General features: G+C 34.8%; 1 protein-coding gene across 1 annotated transcript in view; it reads left to right on the top strand.

Moving 5' to 3' along the window:
- The window catches only part of LOC110092698 (protein PIR), a gene marked incomplete in the record, with an annotated part of 173,885 nt that overhangs the window by 95,929 nt on the left and 61,529 nt on the right, over nt 1-16,427 (top strand). The window contains 3 exon segments of the mRNA XM_028693516.1: nt 2,038-2,157; nt 2,238-2,381; nt 5,275-5,424. Of these exon segments, the coding sequence (XP_028549349.1) occupies nt 2,038-2,157; nt 2,238-2,381; nt 5,275-5,424 (414 nt within the window).

Genomic DNA, 16,427 nt, shown 5'->3' with positions numbered 1-16,427 from the left:
TGCATTATCTTTGTCGTCTGGTATTATCTTCGTATCAATGTTTTTGTTTTGGTTGGATGATGCAAGAACGTTCTGTTTTTTGTTTTAATTACTCTGAATGCAGATTCCCAACTTTACTTTACTAAAGAAGCCAGAATAAGATAACTTGTGAGTTTTTTTTTTTTCATATTCTATTTTCTTAAAAGCAATGAAATTGTATAACTAGCTAATAAAAAAGGTACATGATGATGGAGTTATGTAAGATTGTAACCCAAAAAGAAAATAAAATACATCAGATCGAGCTACTTTTAAAGAAAAGAGACTAATGGCATCCTAGACAAGTGGATCATTAGGGGCATCAAAATCGGGTTTCAGATCGGGTTAGATGTAAAAATTGTTATAAAAAAAAGAAAATTTGTTATAAAAATTGGTTTAGATGTAAAAATTATGATAGTTGAGAAAGCTATAAAGCGGCTCGTAAGGAATCTAAGAAAGCTATCTGCGATGCAAAGATTTTAGCTTTTAATGATTTATATAATAGATTAGATACTAAGGAAGGAAAAAGATATATGCATAAGTAAGCCAAACAAAGAGATATGAGTAGTAAGGATTTAGTTCAAGTGATATTTAACAAAGGTAGATAAGATATTTTGCTTAGAAGATGATATTCAACAAAGGTAGATGAGATATTTTGCTAAACTTTTTAATGAGAATGTGAAAATACGGTTGACTTTAGTGACCTTAGCACCCTAAATGAAAAATAAAGATTTATGTTTTTATTGGCGTATTAGTGAAACCGAAGCTAGAGAGGCTTTAAAGAAAATGAAGTGTGGAAAAACTATTGGTCTTGATGATATTCCAATAGAGGTGTGAAAATACTTAGTAGATGAATGAATTTCGTGGCTTAATAAACTTTTTAATGCTATTTTGAAGACTAAAAAGATGCCAGATGAGTGGAGAATGAGCGTATTAATTCCTATTTTTAAGAATAAAGGTGATGCACTAAATTGTGCGAATTATAGAGAAGTTAAGTTAATATGTTATACTTTAAAACTATGGGAGCGAGTTATGGATTGTAGGTTGCGACGTGATATTAGTGTTTCAATTTGGTTTCATGCCGGGGAGTTCTACTATGGAAGCCATACATTTATTGAGAGGTTTGATGGAGAAATATTGAGAGAATAAGGAGGATCTACATATGATATTTATCGATTTAGAGTAAGCATATGATAAGGTTCCAAGAGAAGTGCTATGGAGAGTTCTTTTTATCCTTAATTCATTAGTTATTTGCTCTTCTTAATCTTATTTATTATTTAACATAACAAAAGTTTAATTTATTCATTATTTAATTTAAGATCTCATATATTAATTTAAATATGCTCTCTTATTTCTACATGTATTCTCATTTAAAATATCTATATACATTATAATTAACTAATCTCTTATTTCTACTTTAATAATTTCCAATTTAATTTGTGATAATTTCTGAAAAAAAATGTAAAATTACAATTTCCATTTACTCTTTTCCTCTCAATTAAAATTTTAATATCAATTTAAAATAATTAATTTTTTTTCTAATATATATTTAGAAAGAACTTAAATACTTTTTCTCAGTTACTGCTCGATTCTAGATTAAACGCTATTGCCTTTGCAATCAAGTTAAATATAATAAAAATTATATAAATAAGTTTAATTTAAAATTTATTTTTTCTTTAATATGGTAAAAAGTATCTTAATAAATCATCACTTTAATTGATAATTAAATTCCCAAAAATTTAAACATTATGCCTATTTTTAGGATAATACTTACCTTGCTCAATAGTAAAAAGAAGAATTTGATTGTGATACTGTGCCAAACACTCGAAGTTGAATATTGGGGAGTGATACTTTTGCCTGAGCTGATGACTATGTCGAATGTTGATCCCTTATTCCCTTTTTTAAGCATATGAAATTTGGGCTTGCTAATTTTACGTAACATTTGGTAGATTCAGTCTTCCATTATATGTATTATCTTGTTTAACCTGTCTAATAATTGGCTAAATTTTATTTGCACTTCAGTTACTTGGAAGGAGTATTGATTTAAGAAGTTTGCTCACACAAAGGTTGAATAAATTAATCCGGGAGAACATTGATTTTCTCTTTGATCGATTTGAGGGCCTGGATTTATGTGCCGTTGTGGTAGGAAATTTACCAAAAAAAAAAAAAATACTTTAATTTAGTTCACTTTAGCTGTTAAGTTTTTTTTTTGAAATTTGCAGGAGTTACAACAGCATCTGGAAATTCTGAAGCACTCCCATAATTTACTGTCAAAAGATCTTGAACTAGATTCATTCAGTCTGATGCTCAATGAAATGCAAGAGAATCTCTCGCTTATTTCATATTCAAGTCGTCTTGCCTCTCAGGTCTGATTCTTAATTGTTATTTTAAATTCTTTTTTTAAATTCTTTTTTATTCTATCAATGGGAATGAAGTACGATAAAATTGGATTGATCCTTCTCTTCTGTATGCAAATTGCAAGGTACACAATGGTCAACTTTCTGTTCTGCGTGTACTTATTTACTATTTTATGGAACTCAAATTTGACCTTTAGTTCATGTTAAATTTATGCATTTTTTATTTCGACAGTCTATATATCAATAAATTATTTTCATGATTATTGATTTTGTGAGTGAATTTAGGTTAATGTAGTAGAATTTACGATAGATTGATATCTTATATATTAAGTGTTACAGATAGTTATAAGAGAAACAAGAATAGGAATTTAATTAGATGTTTTTCTCTTGGATGTTTGCGAAGTATTTTTTGCTAAATTTTCCCTTTGGGATTGTGTAAACTTTAATCTCAAAAAATTTTTAATAACTTAACCAGGACTTCATGAACAAAATCATAAGTACAACTTTTCCCTGCAGCACCGAAGTTGAAATTCAACTCTGCTAAAAGAAAAAGTTTACATTTGGTATGTGTTGTTTAAAATGAAATTGCCCTTCCAATGCCATTGGGATTCATTTGGAAGAGAAAATGAAATGGACCCGTAAAAATAATGGTATTCACTTTTTTAAAATAACTAGTAAAAGTAAACTTTTTCCCTGATTATGTAAAGGCGCCAAACATTATTCAATGATAAGAGTGTATCATGGAAATTACTATTTTTTTTCCATGACTGAAATGGTGTCGTGAGGTTTTAATTTGATTTAGACTGTGTTTCTTGGTAAATCGGTTGGGGAGTTTTGGCTTTGGAAAATGAGTCAGGCGTTGCATCCTTCAAGCATATGAACTTTTGAAAGCAGCATTGGCTACATCTGCAAAATGGTTTGTGCTTGATCATAAAAAAAATTGATAGGGTGGTTGAAAATTCTATTGTAGTAAAAACCTTCAAATTCTTTTCCGCAAAGTCTAGCTACAAATTAAGATTCTCCAAATATTAAATTACTAAAATTATCTTGAACATAGAACTACTAAAATGTCCATGAAAAATGGACTAATAACGTAAACAATTAGAAAAATGATCTAATTCCCTGGAAACTAGAAATAGAAATTAGAAAGTTTTCATAAATCTGTTCATCTTAACAATCAACCGATCCTGAAATCTGTATTTATTTGTGATGGGTTGCATCAAATTCATTTGGTGTGATGAATTGTCCCACAGAGTAAAGGTAGTAGTGTTAAATACTAGATGAGGATAGATAAATGTCATTTTGGAGAAGAAAGAAGTCCTCACTTCTCTTTCTTTTGTCTTTTGTTGTTTTCCTTTTTTTTTATAAGTAGAAGGAAAACTTTTGGTGGAAAATGGAGGTTGTTGAGATGTGGGGTTAAAAGTTCTATAAAATAGAGGTACCATTACATCCCATTTATTACACATTAAAGTTGAACTAATTTTTTTGATAATTTATCATTTATATTTCCACTAGGGTAGTCCAGTGATTATATTTCCCTGTTTGGGTCTCACATACTATTAACTTTGCAACTTATGAATTATTGATATTAATCCCATGGTCAACTTTCTACTAAAAAATTAGTAACCTCTTTATGCAATCAAGATTTATCATTTTATATTATTATTATTATTTTTTGTGTGTTGGATGCTATGTAATTTTATTTTATATGGCCCAATGATCGAAAACAACACATGAACATGCCCTTCCACTTGAGTTTTCTTGCTCCTTTTCTCTTGTGGCTGCTCGGTTTCCCTGTTGGTTGCTCGGTTTCCCTGCTGGTTGCTCGGTTTTCCCTACTGCTACTCGGTTTTCCTTGTGGTTGCTCTATTTTTCTGCTGCTGGCTGCTCGATTTTCCCTTTGCTGAATCATATGATGGAAGCTTTAATTCCTCATTGAATGAGCTGAGTTGGGTGGTTCATTTATGTGGGCTAATAATTACTTTTTCCTCTTCTTTATAGTGGTTGAGTTTCTTTGTGCTGGAGTTTTTGGACATTGATCATTTTAAAAACTTGAGGGTTTCTTCTTAGCTTGCGAGCTGTCTTCTCCCTAACCATTACTTCTTCCTCTCGGTCTTCTTTTTGTATCTTTCTTCTCTAAACTATTGTGAGTTGTAAGTGGTATTGTGGTCTGTTCTATTGGTATTTGCCGGAGGAGAAAGGTCTTGTGCTAGAACCTAATTCCTGTGGCTGATCGCTAGTTTGTCCTTTACTTTGAGCACCTTCCCTAATTTGTGTTTGCTTGTTAGGTGATCATTCATGGTTGTTCTGAGGGTTTATAGTTTATGTGTTTTGTTATTTGTTCTGTCTTATGCGACTTCCTAACAAATTTTCCATATTAGTTTTCTACTAAGTGTCCATTTTGGTGTTTTTTTATGTGATTTGGAAAGGAAGTATCTTAATTTGCATTCATAATGTTCTCCTACTTGGTTTAAGAACTTAGGTTGCATCACCTCTTGAAGTGGTAATATAACCCATTGGATACAATTTATTTCAGAGTTCTTTTTTTGGTGCATAAATTCTAGATAAGTGTCTTTTGTTTAATTGATCATCTCATGATGTTTTTTAATATGAACTTGAATACTTTATCTTCTGTCCTTTGCATGCACAAACACCTAGACATACATTCACAAGAAATATTAAATTTTTAATTTCAGTTCGGATTCTCTTACACTACATTGAAAAAAATTGAAGGATGACATTGTTTAAACACTGAAGTTATTGATAATTTTTTTCTTGTGATGAAAAATATTTTCTTTTTTCTCTTATTATATCCACTCATGATAAACTGCATGCTTCATTGCTATGGACATCACTGTTTATATCCTTCCTTAAAACCCTCCCTCCCTCTCTCGCTTTCTAGATTTGGACAGAAATGCAGAATGACTTCTTCCCAAACTTCATCCTCTGTAATACTACTCAACGCTTTATTCGCTCGATAAAGGGAGATCGACACGCTTCCCAAAGGGCATCAGTTCCTAGTGGGAAGTCTTACTTTTTCTGTGGTTCTCAGGTATCATACTCATTTAAAATCTAAATTTACTGCCAATTTTATGATGTTCTTAGTATACTATTTTTGCATTGTTAATGTTATTAGGGATGTCTTCCATTTTATTTTTTACTAGTAAAGCATTTTACTATCTATAATTTTTTGGGGTGCAATAGGGCGGTTCTTGAACGATGATATGCTGCCTCCATTATGTTTTAGAGGTAATGAGTTTGAATTATGAAAACATGCTCTTTGTAATGCAAAATTAAGGCAAAATACATCAGTCCTCAGACCCCTCATTGAAGGGAGGTCTCAAGCGGTAGATTTTGTCCATTTGTTTTATGTCAGATATATGGAGGCTAATTGCAAGCTTTTGTTTTAGTTTTGGCAAGCTTAGTGATGTTTATATTCATAGTATGTTATAGAATTGCAGAGGATAATTTTTTTTAAATAATCTCACTTGATGAGGAGAGTGGAAAAATCTTAAAGGTGTTTATTGAAGAATCCCAGATATAAATTTATACTGTTTGTGATTCGGGTTTTGGTTGAATTGAAAGTTTTTTCTACTTTGAGAAAAAAAAAGGATTTGCTTTGCATCTGATGGCTACCAGAAGGTGGAGTTTAAATACATTTCCTCCTTATCCTTCTGACAAAATTTTTGCCACAACTTACAAGAATGTTTAATGGTACAGCCAGAGCTGTGGAAACCTAATAATCATAGCAGTGAGGATCTATTAACTGCTAAAACTTTATCTTTAATGTCATGGTTGTAGTTGCCCAATTGTGAAAGACCAAGCCTGAATTTTAAATCCTAGTGTAACAAGTTTAAAAAACTGAACTTGAAAGTCAAACATCTAGTTCAATGCGCCTCAGAATCAAACCCATTAAACCTCTTTGCTCACAAGCCCAATTGTCCAATTACTTCGTGGATTCAATATGCTTTCGTGTGTTGGCATAAATATGTGCTGGTTTTACAAACCTTTAATTCCAGTTGAAACTCTTGCATGTCTTGAACTCGATTCAAATCTTTCCCAGAACAATGCTCAACATTTGTATCTACAGTCTAGTTGAAAGGACGCAACAAATAAATTATTGATGCTATCAAGAATTTTTGTACTTTTTATTTTATTTGAACAATAGTATATTTTGTTTTCTATTTTATTTTATTTTCTTTGTAGCTATCCAATGATGGGAAAGCATCTAATGATCATGGTAGGTTGTGCATAGGACTTGGTAGACCTTTGATTTGCTGGCATAATTGGTCCTTGGCTGCTGATGGTTCACGGGTTGGCTGTTTTGGAGCACATGGTATTGAGCTTGTTCTTTTAGTTGCTTAAAGCTGGAGTTTAGTAGCTCTTTATTCTCAAAAGGTACCTCATTAAGAAGAACTACTTTTGGAGTGGCCTTGTCCCTTCCCCTTCCCCCCTTCTTCTTGTCTATTGGAAAACCGTGGCTTGTATTTAATGGGGGCTGAATTCGATGCATTAGAATTACTGATTTTTGTGCTTTACCTCTTGGGAGTCCAGCCGGCCTCTGTTTTTCCATGCTGGGGTGTTTTTCCCGTGGCTGTGTTGCTTTGATTTCTCGGCCTGCTTGCTTACCGTGATGTTGGCTCCTTGGTTCCGTGAAATACCTTTGATTCCCATAACTGTTCCTTCAGGATTTATGCTGGGCTGTTTTCCGAAGTGGCATTTGAAATTCTATAAAATGATGCTTGGGATGTTGTGAACATTAACTAAGGTGGCTTTTGACATTCCTTTACTATGCCTATAAATAAGAGAAGATGTTGAGAATGAAGGCAGTTGATATTTGTGAGCATATTTGCTATTAAACCTGCGGGTTTGTTTGGAAATCCTGCGGGCTCTTTCCACCCTTCTTTCTCATCCCCTCCTGAAATCCTGCGGTCTCTTTCCACCCTTCTTCTCGGGCTTCTAACCTCTTCGTCTCTCCGCAAGTACCACTCCATCTGTATCATTCTTCTCAACAGTGAAGCAACTTTAGGGTGTCGTGTTTTGGTTGATTTGGGAGCATTTGGACAATCTTGCAGTGGTGGACCATCGGTTTGCTAGTCTTATGCACTTTTCTTATTTAACCTACAATTCGATGCATGTGAGGAACCCGCTCTGACGGTTGTCTGAGGATAGCGTCTTTTTTAATTTTCTTTATTTCTCCTAATAATTCTTGTTGTGTTTGTTAAGTCTTAGTTGTCTGCTTTTATTTTAATAAAGTTTGTTTTAAGTTCTATCCATTGCGTCAATTTCTTCTTGTGTGTCTACATCAAACTTGGTATCAGAGCAAGTTCGTCTTTTTTTTTGGTTTATAGGAGTCTTTCTCTTTTGTGTCAAAAAAGGCTAATGAACAAGGGATTGGCAACAAGTGATGCAACAATTAAATGATTTGCAACATCAAATTAATACGGTAGCTGAAGCCATTGCTAATCTAAATGTCAATCAAGTTAACGTTAATCCTAGTATAATATCTTCTGGAAGTGAAGAGGAAGAACCTAGAAATCGAAATAGGCGACAAAGAATTGGGATCACGGAATTAAAATCGGCGTTCATAATTTTGAAGGAAAATTACAACCTGAACAATTCATAGAATGGATAGAAAAAATTGATATGTTTTTTGAATAGAAAGAAATTCCGGATAATCGAAAAGTTAAATTTGCAAGTTTGAAACTAACGGGACATGCATTAGCTTGGTGGAAAAAACTTACAAAACAACAGATTAAGAAGAGGCAAAGAAAAAATTCAGACCTGGGATAGAATGAAGGAAAATTTTTACCTTATGATCACTCAAGAACTATTTTTCAGGAGTTTAACAATTTGCGTCAAGGTAATCAAACTGTAGAAGAATACACTGAAAATTTTTACAAATTGCATGCCGGAAATGATTTGGGTGAGTCTGAAGAGAAAACTGTAACGAGATATCTCAATGGACTAAAATGGACAATTCAAGATCAACTCAACTTACATCATGTCGTTAAATTAGATGAAGCTTATCAGATGTCTTTGAAAATTGAAAAGCAACATTTGCGGGAACCAATAAAATCACTGAAACATATAAACGAAGGCAAACGGGTGGAACTAAAATCAATTATGCTATTGCCATACATTGCATTTGTTTTGGAGCAATTTATGTGCTGTTAAAAAACAGAGAAATATTTTTACCTGAGATCTCAATCTTCCTTCCACGCTCATAGTGCCTGCTTTAGCTCCCTCACTATAATAACTGGACTCGGCCGGTTCAATTGAACATGCCTATTGCTATAGCAGAGGCGGAGCCATGAGCAGAATAGAGAACCCAAGCAAGTCACATGCATGCGTGATGCATTCATGTTTTTAGTTTATTTTTGTTTTAATGTATTTTGAACAATGTTAGTTGTGTTTTATGTTTTTTTAAGTTATCCTATGATGGTTGGGCTTCCAATGATCATGGTAGGAAGGTGCTTAGGCATGACAATCCTTGGGTTTGCTTGCTCTTGGGTCCATTTTGTCCTTGGGCTGCTTGCTGTTATCAATTTGGAGTTTTTTGCTGTTTTCGGGTAGACCTTGGATGTTTAGTGATGAGCTCATAAATGTGGATTCCACTTGGTGTTAGATCATAAATGTTTGAGCTGAAGTTTAGCTCAATGATTGGGGAATAAATGCACTTCCTAGCTCATTAATTCAAAAATGTATGCTATTATTACAAGCTCTTTATGTTGGAGTGGACATGTGTCTCTTCCCTTCACTTTGTCTCTTCGGTTTCTATTGGCTGTTGCTGTTCCCGTGGTCCTCCCTCTCGGTTTTCCCCTCCTGGCTGCTTTTCCTGTGAGCTGCTGCCTTGTCTCCTGTGCTGGCTCTTCGGGTCCCTTGCTGGCTGGTTTCCCGTAGCTGCTGGTGGGGTTTTCCGTGTGTTGCTTCCCTGTTTTCTGTGCTAGAATTCCTGCTGGCTGTTGGTGCCTTTTGGCCTTTCAATTCCCCAATTCTTATTGGATTTGGTTGGAGGTGCTATGGTTGTTTATCTTCCTTCTTTTCCTATAAAATAGAGTTGTTTTGGGATGGAATAAGTTGTTGAAAAGATGAGTAGAATCTCTACAAAAACCTGAGGGTTTCTTTTTTGAAAAGCTTGAGAGCTTGTTCCACTCCCCCTTTCCTCCTCTCTAATTCGTCTTGGTTTCTAATCTCTTCTTCTCTACGCAAGTTCCACTCCACACGTATCCTTCTTCTTGAGCTTTGGAAGTTGTATGTTAGTTGAAATTTGGAGACATTTGCCGGAGGAGTTTGGTAAGGACGTTGGACTCATTTGCTATGGTGGACTCTCGGTTTGCAAGTCTAAGTACAATTTTATTATATTTTCCTACTCTCGTTACATGTGAGGAAACCGCTAGAAGGTTATACTGAGGATAGTGTGTTTATGTTCTTCTTTTATTTCGTTTGATTTAGCTTTTGTTTCTTCGAATGTTTGTTTGTTTGTTTGCAAGTTATAATGAATAGAGTTTGGCTTATATTTTGTCCTGGTGTTCTCCAACGTGTCTTTTCTCTCTAGTTTTCTTGAATCAGGTTTGCTATAAGAGCGAGTTAGAATATCCTTAGTTTGAAATCTTTTCTTTTGAGTTCTAAAATGACTAATAATCCGGGAGAATGACAAAATGTAATGCAACAATTAGCGGATTTGCAAAATCAGATGAATGAAATGACTAATACCCTTGCTAATCTTAATGTTAATCAACAACATGTTCAAACATCTGAAAGTGAAGAAGAAATCCCTAGGAACCGAAATAGGAGACAACAAAATTGGGATTTTGGAATTAAAATTGATGTTCATAACTTCGAGGGTAAACTACAACTTGATATGTTTCTCGAATGGCTTGAGAAAATGGATCAATTTTTTGATTGGAAAGAAATTCCTGAAAACAGAAAAGTAAAATTTGCAAGTTTAAAATTAAATGGTCATGTTCTTACATGGTGGAAAAACTTTCAAAATTATAGACTTACACGTGGGAAAGAAAAGATACAAAACTGGGAACGGATGAAAGAAAAAATGAGGGAAAAATTTTTACCGTCTGATCACGCACGAACTCTATTTCAAGAATTCAATAACTTGCGACAAGGAACTCAAACTGTGGAAGAAAATAATTCTGAAACTGAAAATGACATAGAATTAGAAAAAATAGATGTTGAGGGAGATGAAGGAGAAGAACTTTTGGTAATCTGACAAGTCTTAACAACAAAAATTGACAATGGGGACAAGTGGCTTAGAAGAAATATTTTCAAAACAACTTGTACAGTTGAAGGGAAAATCTGCACTCTTATGATTGATAGTGGAAGCTCAAGAAATTTTGTATCTCAATTGATGATTAATAAGCTGAAATTAAAGTCCAAACCACTTGACAAATCGTATAAAATCTCTTGGTTTAAAGAGGGAGGTGAGGTTCCTATCACAAAGCAATGTGTTATCAACTTAACATGGAGGATGTGTGTGGATAGTAGTGCAATAAATAAAATCACCATTAAATATCGATTTTCTATTCCTAGGCTGGATGATATGTTAGATATGCTAAGTGGAGCAAAGATCTTTTCTAAAATTAATTTGAGAATTGGGTATCACCAAATAAGAAGAAGACCTGGGGATGAATGGAAAATTGCTTTTAAAATAGAAGAGGGTTTATATGAATGGCTAGTAATGTCTTTTGGGCTTTCAAATGCTCAGAGTACTTTTACGAAAACTATGAACCATGTTTTGAAATCTTTTATTGGCAAGTTTGTCGTTGTATATTTTGATGATATTTTGATTTATGGTATTCAATCTTCTGAGCATCTTAAACATGTGAAGCAAGTGTTGCAAACTCTAAGGGAACAAAAGATATTCAAAATATAAAACTTAAGAAATGTTCCTTTATGACTTCGAGCTTAACATTTTTGGGTTTTATTGTTTTTGCTGAGGGGATAAAAGTTGATCCGATAAAAATTGAGGCAATTCAAAGTTGGCCCACTCCTAAAAATATAAGTGAGGTGAGAGTATTTCATGGTTTGGCTTCTTTTTATCATAGGTTTATTAAGACCTTATGTTCTCTGATTGCTCCTATTACTGATTGTTTAAAAAAGGGAATATTTAGGTGGACACATAAAGCTAAACAAACTTTTGAATTCATTAAGAAAAAAATGAGTCAAGCTCCCATTCTTAGTTTGCCAAATTTTGAAAACATTTTTTAAGTTGATTTTGATGCTTCTCATGTTGGTATTGGTGATGTTCTTAGTCAAGAAGGAAAACCTATTGTTTACTTTAGTGAAAAACTGAATGATGCTCGATCTAAATATTCTACCTACGACTTGGAGATTTATGCTATTGTTCAAGCTTTGAAATTTTGGAGATGTTATTTGATTAAACGGGTATTTGTCTTAAATACTGGTCATGAAGCACTTCGTTTTCTGGGCTCTCAAAAAAATTTGAATAAAAGGCATGCTAAGTGAGCTTTCTTTTTGCAAGAGTATACTTTTCATATTAAACATAAAACTGATGTTTTAAACAAGGTTCCTGATGCTTTAAGTCGGAGATCTCATTTAATGGTAATTGTTTACCCGACTATTATTTCTTTTGATTTTTTGAAAGATACTTATGCAAATGACCCTGGTTTTAAAAACATTTGGGATTCTTGTCTTGCTTCTGGAACTGATCCTTCTGCTCAGTTTGTTATTCATCAAGAGTTTTTGTTTAAGGGATATAGACTTTGCGTAACAAAAAATTCTGTAAGAGAAGAACTTGTGCATGAACTTCATAGTGGGGGAATGAGTGGACATTTTGGGCAAGGAAAAACTATTACTTTGGTAGAGGAAAAATATTTCTGGCCTCATATGAGAAAACAAATTGCTAAGCTGGTAAAACAATGCAAAATTTATCAGGCTTTTTGATGTAGAACGGAATTGATGGCAGCCACCCAAAGAAAGGAGATACCAAGGTTTTTGTGGTGGTTTGAGGGCTTGAGAGGAAGTAGACATCGAGTGGTGGCTCCTTGGCATCTGGATAACAACTCATTTCGTTCTCGAACCTTTGGACATCATATAGAAAATTTGGAACAGCAATTCGTGGTCTTCCAAAGTGCTGGACAGCAAGATATTCTGGCTGTAATAAGTGACAGCAAGCAGAATTCCAGGATTAGGAGGTAGAAGACTTCACGTTGGATGGAGTTTGGGAGGATTTAATGGAGGAAATGTAAACAGACTAGTGGGAATAGATGGACAGCAGGTTGGTCTTGTAAAACAGTAGCATTGGAGCTTCACATCACTGGAAAGACACTTAATAGTTGCTAGAATTCTCTGGCTGCAGCCTTAGAAGGCAGTAAACTCAACGTGGAGTTTGGGGAGAGATTTGTGGAAGGAAATTGATATAAGAGAATTGGCAAGTTTCTGCTAGCAGGGTGGATGAAGGCCTGACGTGATCTCCAATTTAGAACAATGGATTTGGAAAGATTTAATGAGGTGAATGTATCAAGGGGAATTTCGGCCAGGTCATGAGGATGGGTTTTAAATTCTTGCCAAGTGGGAATAGAGGATTAGGAAATAAATCTAAGGGATTTATTAAAGGGCCGGCGGTTTAAAGATGATGGAGGAGATTGGGGAGATGATTTGGATTATTTAATTAAGGTTGGTGGAAACCCCGACTCCCTCCCATAGGGATTTCACTAACATTCTTCCCAAAGAACCCAAGTGCAAAACACAAAATTTTTTTATTAATAATCCATCATTCTAATACAAGAGAAGGGGCTTCTATATATAGGCCTCAAAAGAAATTAAAAGACACATTTGCCTCTTGGGCTTACATAAGACAAGAGGGTAAAAAAGGAAAATTTCAAAACTAACTTAAAATACACTTAATAAACGAAAATAAAACAAAGTGATCTCGGTCGTCGATCTTCAGCTCCTCGGATTGGCATGGACGGTTGGATGTCCGCATCACTTTTAAAGGAACTTCTCAAAATAATGGTTTGTATACTCCTCTTCCAATTCCAAATAAACCTTAGGAGGATATCTCTATGGATTTTGTTTTGGGGTTGCCTGTTACTTTTAGAAAGTTTGATTCTATTTTTGTGGTGGTAGATCGCCTTAGCAAAATGACACATTTTGTTCATTGCAAGAAAACTTATGATGCTTCATATATTGTTGATTTGTTCTTTAAAGAAATTATTCGTTTTCATGGTGTTCATTGCACTTTTATTTTTGATAGAGATACTAGATTTTTGAGTCATTTTTTTAGAATACTTTGGGCAAAATTAGGAACTACTCTTCAATTTAGCAGTGCATATCAGCCAAAAATTGACGGGCAAACTAAAGTTGTCAATCGAAGTTTGGGAAATTTATTGAGATGCCTGGCAGGTGAGAAACCATCCCAATGGGATTTGATTTTGCCCCAAGCTGAATTTGCTTACAATAATTCTGTTAATCGCTCCACTGGTAAAATTCCATTTGAAATCATTTATGGTCAGCCTATACCTCACATTTTAGATAGAAACTGTTTGTCTTTGCCAAATAAAATTAGTGCTGAAACTTCTGAAAACTTTGACCATATTAAAACTGTCTAACAGCAAGTTCTTGAAAAACTCTGAATGGCTAATGTTAAATACAAAACTGAGGCTGACAAACATCGTAGAGAAGTTCATTTCAAAGAAGGAGATTTGGTTATGGCTTACTTTCATCGCCAACGATTTCCTGTTGGTACTTTTGGGTAATTAAGCAGGAAGAAATTTGGGCCTTTTCGTGTTCTAAAAAAATTGGGCTCAAATGCTTATCTATTGGATCTACCTTCTACTGTTGGCACTTCTCCTGTGTTTAATGTTTCTGACTTTTCTTTATATGAAGGAAATTATGAAGATCATGTGGAAATTGAAACTTTACCACTCTCCACATGTCACGACCCGGCCCGATTAGCTCGCAAGGGCGAGGCGGGAACAGAGATCGGATAGGATGAAAATAAATTTTCATAGCATAACATCAAATCATTTAACATAAACCAAACATCTCCAACTATATAATGAAAGAGCCACTAAAGTAAATCCAAATAAGTTTTCATTTTTTCATTCATCTTCAAAAGAAACATATACATAGAGAGTTCTTCCATAAGAGGGAATCCAAAATAAATTTAACTCTCTCAAAATCTACAAACAACCATCTATCATCAAAATAACAAAACTCAAAAGATCTTGCCGCCCGTCGTCTCCCTACGACGGTAAGTGCGCGGTGGTTGGTCTGCCATCTATCCTTTCTTAGATCCTCCTAAAAAGTGTTCCCACAACGAGGGTGAGTCATAAAACTTAATAGGTGAGAATGGAATTCAAATGAATTTAGAACCAATAAAAGGAAACTATAACATGCTTTAGTATTTTAACAAAAGAATTATTAACAAATATCAACTTTTGCTCAAAGAGATGCATACCTTTTCCTCAACCTTCAAGTTCTTATTCCTTTCATAACATTTCCATTTTTCCTTTAACATTTTGCCTCACATGATAGTCTCAAATGCATATAACATGAATATGAAATGTTCATAATAGTTTAATATGTAAATATAACACCCGTCTCAGGAGTATCACTTGTATTGATCAGGTACATAAAATTTGGCCATTTCCTTTACCATTGGTTCATAGGAATCATCCTTTACTATGGCTCATAAGAGCCTCCTTTACCATGTGATACTCCTGTGTTAACATGCACATACACGTATTATTTATATAATCATGAGAGATGCTTTATGTAAACCATTCATAAACTAACCAAGTGTAGGTTTCCTTAGAGATACGCATGCTTGCTATGTTTATGTGTACTTTTGCATATAAAGAAGAAAGAAATGTCTAGTAAGAGTAGAGAAATGAGCATGAGATCCATTCATGAATTGTACATTTGCATAAAGAGAACCTTTGCATTTACTTCAAATGTCCATGAACTTTCAAGGGAACATGAGCCATTAGAGTTTCATAATGAGCATAAAAGAATTTGTCATTTCTATGTAATTGGAATGAAAGAAGAGTTGTCTAAATTTATAAGAAAGTCCATTCCACCTACCTCAATCCTTGTACCTCTTTCGTTGTCCGATCAAATTCTTTCCCTCCACACGGTTATTATCTTAGCCTTATCTTAGTCTCCCCTACGATTTTCCCCAAGTTTGGCCGCCGGAATCCGCCGCCAGAGCCGCCCGAAGAAGCCTGTCTCGGTCCGTCCGCTCCCTCTCGTTTGTCCGCTCGGTTTGGGCGAAATGACCGAATGGGGGAGAGTGGGGAGGTTTCGGTTTGCCTAATAGGGAGAAATGGGATTGGCCAAAAGACCTAATTTGCCCTCACTTAAGCAAATTCGACCTTTTTAATGCTTAGGGGTAAAGTTGGCATTTCTAATCTTCCGAATTTAATAATTCCCAAAATACTCATAATTTAATATAGGTTATATATATCAAAATTAAGGATGTCAATTTTTGACACGACCCGAAACACGACCCGAACCCGACCCGGAAAAATCCAGGTTCGGGTCAACCCGAACCCGAATCGGGTCGGGTTCGGGTTGAACAAATCAACCCGTTTTAAAAATCGGGTCGGGTTCGGGTTGACCCAGCAACCCGAAATTGACCCGAAAGTGACACGAAAACTCATATTTGACCCGAAAACCCGAGGTCGACCCATTTTTTGACCCGATTATGACTCGATTTTGACCTGAAAATTGAATTTTGACCCGATTTTGACCTGAAAATTAGCAATTTTAGATCAAATTCGGGTCATTCGTGTCGGGTCGGGTTGACCCGGACCCGAATCGGGTCGAGTTCGGGTCAGGAAACCTGACCCGTTTTTAAAAACGGGTCGAGTCGGGTTGACCCGAACAGTGCCGGGTCAGTTTCGGGTTCTACCCGAACCCGACCCGCTGACCCGAATTGACATCCCTAATCAAAATGATCAGAATTTTGCGCTCTATTTTTTAAAATTATTCCTGTCGAAATTCGACAACCTTGAATTTTTCACTTAAAACTCATCGCTGCGCTTTGAAAGCGTGCGAGATCTAAAATGTCAT

Source organism: Dendrobium catenatum, unplaced genomic scaffold (genome assembly GCF_001605985.2).
Source record: "Dendrobium catenatum unplaced genomic scaffold, ASM160598v2 fragScaff_scaffold_313, whole genome shotgun sequence".
In the NCBI taxonomy this organism is placed as follows: domain Eukaryota; kingdom Viridiplantae; phylum Streptophyta; class Magnoliopsida; order Asparagales; family Orchidaceae; genus Dendrobium; species Dendrobium catenatum.
This window is presented reverse-complemented; position numbering and strand designations above follow the sequence as displayed.